Genomic DNA, 9,321 nt, shown 5'->3' with positions numbered 1-9,321 from the left:
CCGCTTTAGGAAGACTGTGGGAAAAGCACAGCATCCTGGGATGGATACCTTTGTCGAGACTCTAAAGGCAAAATTCAGGTTACCTGGGAGCAGTCTGGATGGAGCCCAGACTCAAGGCTCCTCTACAGACCACAGGCTATCAGGTTCTGCCCGGGCAGGACCAGCCCAGCCTTCCCTGCTTCAGCCCCTCTAGGTTCTCTCTGTTTGGAAGAAGACTCTTTGAACCTAAGCCTCCTAACTTGATTTTATGCACATCAAAGGTTACTTTTCGCAATGACAGATTGTCTTTATTCAAAACGTCTTTGTTCAACAAATGAACAGAGGAACGAGGTAAAATCCTTCTAGTTACATTTCCAAGACATTGTCAAGACATTTATGACCATGTAGGATGTTTTTATTATTTTAAGTTTTCGTTCACTTTCTACTTCCTGACTTCATAACCTGACATTCTGTCTAAAAGTAAGCTTAGGTGTCTAGGAGTACTGCGTTACACAAAGTGAAAAGCCATGTGGGTCCTTTTTATTTTCTCTTTATCGAAGCAAACACGACCATAGTATGGTTTTAAACAGAAAGGTTTCCCTTCCTGAAGTTTTAAACTTTTAAGCCTTTCTCTCCCGACACAAGATGGGCAAATGGTGCCTAGCTGTGTCTGATGGCACAGCACTGAGACTCGGCTCTTTTCTTCAGTGGGAAAGGAAAAATATATATACGCATATTCTAGATATAATACCAGGATCTGGGAGTTCCGAGTCCAAAGCCTATCCGAGGAGAGTGAGGGGACGTAAATAAAGCAAAACTGCCTACTTTTTTGTCCAAAGAGGTTACAGTCAGAGACTTGCTTTGGGAGAGTCGGGAGAGGGGCAGATGTGTAGCTGTCTTAATGTTTGGAAATTTCGGGCACAAGTCTGTGCCTTGGGTCCAGGAGGACGGCCCCTCCCTTCCCCCCGGAAGAGAGAGGCAGAGTCTAGGATAGGCAAAGGGTAGCGACAGGCCTGTCCCAGAGACATCTGCAGGCCAGACTAGGTGCAAGGGAAAGGCTGCAGCTCTCTGCTTCCACGCCACCCTTCTGGTCCGGGCCAAGCTGGGGGTTACATGGCCGTAGCGTGGGCTGACGAATAAGGGTCTATGCCAGTCTTAGTCATGCCTGGGAAGAGGATGTAGGCGACAGGGGGCTGCAGGGTGGAGGCAGACCAGGCAGTACAGTTACAGGGCACCACATAGCCCGGGTTGGTGGGGGACGGGTGCGTGTGCGTGTGCTGGCTGGGGCAGCTGAGACTGCCGAAGGCGCCGTTCTGATAGCCCAGGGTGGACGCGTAGGGCAGCGCGCTGGTGGCCAACGTGTGGGGCACTTCACCCATCTTCTGGATGGCACTGGAACTAAATTGCGCAGGGTCCAGCAGGGAGTAAGGCGCCGAGGCCGGCGGCAAGAAGGCCCGGGCTTTCTCGGGCGCGCTCAGAAGGCCGTCGGAAGCCCCCACGGGCAGGCCGGCTGCCTTGAGCGGGTCCGTGTCGCCCAGGTAGGGCAGGGGGAAGACATACCTGTCTTTCTTGAGTAGGTTCTTGGGCTTGCGCCTTGGCCGGTACTTGTAGTCGGGGTGCTCCTTCATGTGCTGGGCGCGCAGTCGTTTGGCTTCGTCGATGTAAGGCCGCTTCTCTGCCTCGGACAGGAGCTTCCATTCGGCGCCTAGGCGTTTGCTGATCTCCGAGTTGTGCATCTTGGGGTTTTCCTGGGCCATCTTGCGCCGCTGGCCCCGGGACCATACCATGAAGGCATTCATGGGCCGCTTGATGTGGTCTGAAGGTTTGGACATGGTCCCGGCAAGGCGGGCGGGGGCGGGGAATGCAGGGGCTCTGCGGGCGAGCTTGGGCGCGGTTGGCCGTCTGTCTTTCTGTCCGTCCTGAGCTTGGGACTCTGAACTCCTCTCGTCTCGGAGTCGCAGAGGGGGAGTCAGAGAGAAGAGCTGACCCTGCAAAGTTTTCAACTGATCATGCCAGTCCCAGCACCTAGGTAGCCCCCAGGGGGCCGAAGGGTAGGAAGGGCAGCGGGGATGAGAGGGCGTTCGGCCTGGAGTCTGTGGGCACCAGAGATTGGGGCCCAAGTACCAGAGTCTTGGGATTAAGTGGCTAGGTAATTTTCTGGCGAGGGCAGGAGGCTCCTCCTTCTCTCCCACTTCACCTTCGCCTTCTCTCCTTCCCGTCTTTCCCCTGGCTTCTCTGGCCGTGGCTCCCCCCTCCCGTAGCTTTCCAGGCGCTGCTTTGCCTAGCACTGCACCTGGCTGAGAATGCGGGGAGGCTGGTGAACTGCAGCCAAAAGCGGCGAAGTTCAAAGGCGAGGTGGGCCGGGACCGCACGCACTCTGACATAAGCGCGGGGCGGCGACTCCCCAACCTGGGCGCCAATCAGCAGCAGGGAAGTCGAGGGGGGCGCACCTGCCAGTTCGCGAGTAGCGGAAACCGGAGCGTCCCTGATGGGGGCGGGGAGAGGTATGAGGAACAGAAAGACGGCCGAACAGAGAGGCTAGCTCAGGACCGGGGACTCGGGCTTTACATTGTCTCCAGAAAAAAACTGAAACTTTTCGTGCCCCCTGTTTTCATCCCCAATTGTTCAAAGGAGAACCGGTGTTTCCCATCCAAAGATTCAGGGAGCTGTCAGCAAAGGCAGTAAGCTCGGAGCTCACTTAGATAAATAGGACAGCCTTGCCACCAAATGAGAAGACAGCACCCCGCCTCTGCCCACCTCGCCCCCAACACACACTTGTCGAAGATCCTTGGGAGAGGAAAAGAATGTATCAAACTCAGGGCAAAAAGCAAAATAAACTTTTCGCGCCAGAACCTCTGTGGTGCTTTATATCGATCTTTCAAGTAAGCTTTCGTGGACTCCTTCCTCGACGTCCCAGGACTCCCCCACTGAGCCGTTCTGGGCTCCTGGGGGTCGGAGCAAAGCTCTTTGGATGCTTCGTGTCTGAATTGCAGAGGTTTCGAGTCCTGATTGGCGCGCCTCTAACACTAGGACTGTTCACGTTGGGGGCCCTTAACACTAAGACTCTTCACTTTGAGGGCTAAGTGTGATAGGTAGGATTCATTCTGATTCTTATTTACTTTTGTCATTATTTGGTGACTTAAAACCCCCAGCTTTCTTCAACGGCCCAAACTGGAAAGGTAGGGGGAGGCAGGCCCTGGGGACTTTCCTGACGCCCCTTAGGCGCTGCAGCAGGGAGTCTCAGGCAGTACCCTCTCAACTCGGGTCCTTTTCTCCCAGAGTGCCTTTTCCTACCCAGCGAGGATGGGGACTCGTTTCTTGAGTCAGATGAGCATTCTTCGGGTAAAGAGGACGAAATAACCCCGCCGAGCCAACCTGCGAGCCTGTTTCTTTTGAATAATTGCCTGGCCGATGTGAAATGCCCTTGGGGGAAATATTTATTAAATGGAAACTATTGTCCCCGGTCCTGAAGGACCTGAGTGTGTTCCAGGCTTATTGGCTTTTGCACCAGCCTCTCCCGGGAGGAGGACAGGCCAGAAATGCGCACAACGCAGTTGGCTACTAGAAGATGCCCGTGGGGGCGGGGGCGGGGGTGGGGGAGGCAGGAAGGGAAGGCCTTTAAAAAAATTGTAATGTGTTTGAAGGGAAGAACTTACTTCCTCTTCCTCTATTGGAAAGGCTAGGGGGATTTCTCAGCTTTAGTGCTGTTCTTCACAGGAAATAGCAAACAGCTGGACGTTATTCCCATTTTACAGATTAGGGATTATCACACTGGAAAACTGATCACGGTCTGGGTTCTCTTAGATTCAGCCGGAGCCCTTGCATCCCGGAGTAAATTCCCAGCTCTAGGCGCAAGGCCACCATAGCCTGTAAAGGTGCAACCTTTGCCTTCCTCCCTAGCTGTGGACTCACCTCAGGAGTCTGTCCCTACGTCAGCTTCTCTTCAGTCTGTCTCTCCTCTCCACGCACATAACCTCCCCAGAGTTTCTGAAAGTAGTAGTGCTTTTTGGCCCACTTCGAAGAGGATTTCAAAGTCAACTCCTGTTTCCTTCTGACCAGGTACGGGTCAGGCGTCTGAGATCCACAAATTCTTATTCTTCCCAAGGCAGCGAGAAAATGAACCAGGTTCGCAGAGCGAGGGCTCACCAGCCGTGCCTAGAGATTTAGCCTAATGAGATACAGTGTCCTAGAAATGGCTTCATGAGGGGTCTGAGGCGGCTTTTCAGACCCTTCTTCTGTTCTCATTTGACTTCTCTGCTGATCCATTCACTGGTCCTGGAGCAGTTTGGGACTGGAGAGCGCCTCCTTCAATTCTTCTTAGTTCTTTTTTCCCCTCCTCTTGTAGGTGCTTCTCTTCTCCAATCCTCTCAAGTCCGGCCCTAAGTTGGATCCCAAGAGCTATCCACAATTCAAGAGCTATCCACCACCAGACAAGAACTCAACACAATGGGTGCAGCCTGGAGGGAGGGCTGGGTTTCCTCAAGGCCCCTTACCTGGAAGGACAGGAGTTCTGGGATCTTCAGAGCCTGCTCCCCACTGCTGCCGCTCTTCCTAGTCCCTCCAAATGTGCCCCTCCCCAGGAAGCCTAGACCTCATTCCAAGGGCTCACTTAGAGTCCCACCCTGGGGGGGGGGGGGGGGCGCAGAACCAGCAGTTTGGGTCACAGCTAGACAGGCACTAGGCAAGAGATAACCTAAACGTGCCTTCTGCTTTCCTGAAGTCTGAAATTCTGGCTTCAAGTCTCGCTCTAGTCTTCAGGGCTAGAGGTGCCTGCACCCGGGGTGTGTGTGTGTGTGTGTGTGTGTGTGTGTGTGTGTGTGTGTGTGTGTAGCCTTGCATGTTTGTCTAGAAAATCCATGCTTGTTCTCCCAGCATGGACCTCTTTATTCCCCTCCTTTGCCCAAGGACTTGGCACACTAGCCTTGGCCTGACTGGGAAACCCCTGAGATTAAGGGCCTACTCCATCTCTGTTCTGGTCTTAGTGAGTGAAGAGGGCTCTGAAGTCAGGAGCCTTGGCTCACTCTCCTAGCAGGCTCCAGCACTCTCCTGGGGCCTCTGTTGCCCTAGGGCAGAGCTTCAAACTCCTGTGCACACCCCTGAAATCTGGCCTCCAGGCTGTCCAGTGGGCCTTCTTTCTCCAGCTTGGGTTAGGATTCCTGTGCTCTGCCATACACAGACTCAGCTGGCTGAGTGGTCTTTCCTAGGCTCTCATGGATCCTTGTGATGCTAGGTGCTTAGTAGGACAGTAGCTGTATGCTTATCACCAGGTACTCAATGTGCCAGGATCTCAGAGTTCAGAGGTTTGGGAGAGTTTCCTTCTGCCCAGGGCTGAGGGAAATTTTCCCAATGGGGCATTTTCCACTTTGCAGTTGTGGACACAAAACGTCAAAGTCAGCCTGGTAGGGCCTCTCACTTCCCAGTGTGCACGCCCCAGCCTGTCCTGTGCTGGCTTTGCTGTCCTGCCTCTGCTGGCTCTTCTCCTGTGGGCCAAAGTTAATGGCTTAGAGGTTTATGGAACTGGGTACTGAAGGCTGAGGGAAAAGGGGAAGGTGGCAAACCTCAATGTTGGGGAAGAGCAGAGCTGGTTTGAAACTCCCAGCTGTTTGCCACTTAAGCTGAGTAGCTGGGCTGAACCTAAGGGTTTGTTTCAACACCAGAGCTTGCTGGCGTCCTAGTCATTTTTCTGTTGCTGTGCACGATGCCCAAAGCTAAGAGATGTCATCTTCAGAGACAGAGGAGAGGAAGGAGGGAGGGAGGGAAGGAGGGAGGGAGGAAAAGAGGGAGGGAAGGAGGGAGGGAGGGAGGGAAAGAGAGAGAGAAACGGAAGTGGGGCAAAGCCCCTCCCCTACTCCCCCAGTGGAGAGCTTCCTTCAAGGCAAACCTGCAGCTCCAAAAGGCTCCTCAACTCCCCTCCTACAGTTCTACCACTGGGGAGCAAGTGCTCAGATACCAGAGTTTAGGGGGGGGCATGGGCCATTTCTTATTTAAACCACCATACCCAGTAAGGAGACTTTTGGATGCTTCATAAGTGTCTGAGTAGTTCAACCCGAGTCCATTACATGACCGACTGACTGGGTGCAGCTTTAAGAAGGTCTGTGCAGCATCTACACACATCTCTCAGAAAACACGGGGTAAGGGCAGGAGGAGAGGTACTAACTCGGTTTTCATCCAAGGAGCATGGATTTAAGAACCACTATATGTTAGGCATTATTCTAGTCTCCAACAGTGAATAAGATCTATCAGCAAAGGCCCCTTTCCCCTGGAGATCATTGCAGCCTGACAGAGAGAAGTCAGGAAACCAGAATCGTCCCTGGAGGGTGATTCCTGGCCCCACAGCCAAGTGGTGCATCCTTTCTCCTGTGACCTGTCCCTGTGGCTTCCTAGGTTTTTAATGCAGATACCACTGCATTAAATGATAACTGGTTATTATCAGAGCTCAATGACTTTCTATCTGAGAAGCCCTTAGAACAACGTTGGGCGTGTAGAAGCTGCTCTATAAAAATGTCATTCACATGAAGAGTTAACTTTTTTTCCTTTCAGTCCAGTGGGTAGAACCCAGGTCCTTTGTTATGTGACAGCCACTCTAAGCTATACTCCTATCCTGGGACTTAATGTTTGACAGTGCTAAGTGTTAAGAAATTAATAGGTGATGAGAAGGAGGAGGAGGGGAAAGTTCACCCTGAGTTCTCAGGGACCTGAAAACAAGGAAGAAGCTGACTTGGTGAAGAAGGAAGGCTCAGGCTAGTGATGGTGCCAGCCAAGAGGGGCTGTAAATGGCACTGCTTGGAGAACAGCAGCTGAAGGCACCCGGGTTTTCAAGGAACCAGTGAGACTGAAGTTAGGCAATGGATGACCTTGAGTGGAAGCGTAAGGAGTCTGGGTGAAGTTGACAGCACCCAGCTTCTGGGACTTGTAGTACCCATAAAGAGTTTGGGTTGTATTGTAAGTATACTAGGACATCATCAGACACGCCACCAATATTTAACAGTAGCCCCCCTGGCAATCACCCACGAAAGTATAGGTAATTATACTTACGACACAATCTCATTTTTAAGATGGGTCAGAAGCTTTCTGTGTGGACCACCATTTTAGCCTTGGGACCAACCTTTTACTCATCCTCCTAACTGCTCACAAGTACAGAAGACACACATTCATGGCCAGTGTGTATCAGCAGTCTCTTCTGACTTCCCAGTGAGTAGAGTTTTCCTTCCCCCGAGGAGAGCTGGGGACATGGAAGTTGATCTTTTCTGGGGGAAACGTAGCTAGAATCACCCAACCCATGCCCATGCAGCAAGTCCTTTGCCCACTGTGTGTCTCCCCAGGATCATTGGTCTTGTTTCTTAGAACAGAAGAGCAGAGAACATCTACATAGGATGCCTCTGATTTAAGTGTCACTGGACCCAGGGGTCTCTGGGGCTTAGCTCCTCACTCCATCTTTCTCATGATGGAGCCCTTGATGAGCTTTTATCATAGGCAGTACTCTTCAAGGCTCTGTTTGTCTAATGCAATTGGCCAAGGCATTGGAGCGTACGTTCTCTTGCCAGTTTTATCAGAAATTACTCTCTGCGGAGGATGAAGACTAACCTTGGCAGTGAGCCCCAGGCAAGGATCAGAACGGCTCTTCTCTTCCTAGTACCTGCCTCTGCCTCCTGCCTGAACAGCTGGAAATGGAGCAGTTAGCAGGTCCAAGAGGTCCTATGTTCAGTACATTTATTTCATGTTCTTGCTCTTTTTATTAACTTCACTTTGAATTGTTCTGAAGAACGATGCTTAATAATTCATTTAATAGAAATCATTAACGTATTTGCCGAGTGAACTGATGGCTAAGCAGAAAGACTGCAAAGAAGATGGCGTACAAGTCCTAAGGTTGCCAAGGTTACCGTGAGACTCTAGGCAAATCTATGAAATGGGGGTAAAAGAAAGAAGTTTACCACACTGGTTACCGTTCAGTCCCTAAATTCATTATGTATTGCTATGTGGCAATCACTCCAAATTTTGATGATTTTTAAGCAACAGCAATTTGTTACTTCATGTGGTGTATGAGGGTGAGGGGTTCAGGAACAACTTAGCTGGGGAATTCTGACTTGGTCTCTTCTGAAGGAATGACCAGTGTGCACAATTACAGCCATGCCTGGACTTGAATGACCCGGGGTGTCAACTTCTAAGCTCATTCATGTGACTGGCTGTTGACAAGAGGCATTTCCTCCATATGGGCCCGTTTTTAAAGATGGCTCATTGCATGGTGAGGCTGAGTAACTCAGACAGGAGCTGAGTACACTGTGGGAGGGGACAGCTCCAGGTATTAATGCCACAAGATGCTGGAACAATGTGGAAAGGACAACTCAAGTGTGTTAGTATCACAAGGAAGGACCACCGTGGGCCTCCTGGGTGCTGCCTACCACACACCTCACCTGGAGAAGAGCCTGGTAGGAGCTTTGTAGGCGGCAGCTCTACAATCGCTGGGTCACTTGCCCATGTTTGCCTCTTCCTGATAGGACCAGAAGCAGCTCTTAGAAAAACGGTGTAGGCAACACCTTAGTGCCCTGACCCCCCCCCCCCCCCATCTTCTCGCTCTCTCCTACCGTCTTCGAGTAGTTCTTGTGTGGTGTGCGTTGCCGGGCTAACAAATGCTTGTCATTACACCTTTGCAGGTATTTACACTGGGGCGTTGTATTGTTTTCTGATGATTTTCCTTTTTCTGCTTTCTATCCCAGGCTGCTTCTCCCCATAGTGTCCCGCACAGTTTCCTATAAGGCCAGTGTCTTTGCCCGTCGGGCATGGTTGTAACCGAATACTAGAGGCTGGGAAGCCTATAACTCACCACACTGTTTCTCACAGTTTTGGAGGCTGGGAAGTCCAACATCAAGATGCTGGCATCTGCAGAGGGTCTTGTAGCGAAACCATAGCACAGTATTGGCATCATAAAGAGAGATCGGGAGAAAGAAAAAGAGGTGTGGAGAGAAAAAGAAATAGAAATAGAAATAGGTAGATGAAAGTTAGATGATGGACAGACAGACAGTCAGTCAAACTTAGGTATTTAGTTCTTTCCTTATTCTCGAGAGGAGTATGTTCCAGGATCCCCTTCCAAACCAGGAAAGCTTGTCTGGCAAAGGCCTGCCAGGAGGACCTGACGGAGGAGCTGGAATGGGAGGGATCTGTCTTTGGTGGTCTTGTCCGCAGGGATTTAAATTGGATTAGTGAGGCAAGGCTGAAATTTGAGAATAATTTGCGACAGAAATTGGAGAGCAGACACCATAGAAGGTACCAGTTACAGGTCTAACCCTCTGTGCTCTGTTCCAGCGGCAAGCTGTAGACACCATAGAAGGTACCAGTTACAGGTCT

The 9,321-nt window shown here is 51.3% G+C and overlaps 1 protein-coding gene across 1 annotated transcript; it reads right to left on the bottom strand.

Annotated features, from left to right (window-relative positions):
• Positions 1-388: 388 nt before the first annotated feature.
• Positions 389-2,137, bottom strand: Sox14 (SRY-box 14). The gene has a single exon (XM_005367804.2). The coding sequence runs from the start codon at positions 1,809-1,811 to the stop codon at positions 1,089-1,091; it is 723 nt and encodes a 240-aa protein (XP_005367861.1). The 5' UTR covers positions 1,812-2,137; the 3' UTR covers positions 389-1,088.
• Between the last annotated feature and the right edge of the window lie 7,184 nt (positions 2,138-9,321).

This window comes from Microtus ochrogaster, unplaced genomic scaffold (genome assembly GCF_000317375.1).
Source record: "Microtus ochrogaster isolate Prairie Vole_2 unplaced genomic scaffold, MicOch1.0 UNK24, whole genome shotgun sequence".
In the NCBI taxonomy this organism is placed as follows: domain Eukaryota; kingdom Metazoa; phylum Chordata; class Mammalia; order Rodentia; family Cricetidae; genus Microtus; species Microtus ochrogaster.
Note: the sequence above shows the minus strand (reverse complement) of the source record. Positions and strands in the feature narration are given on the sequence as shown.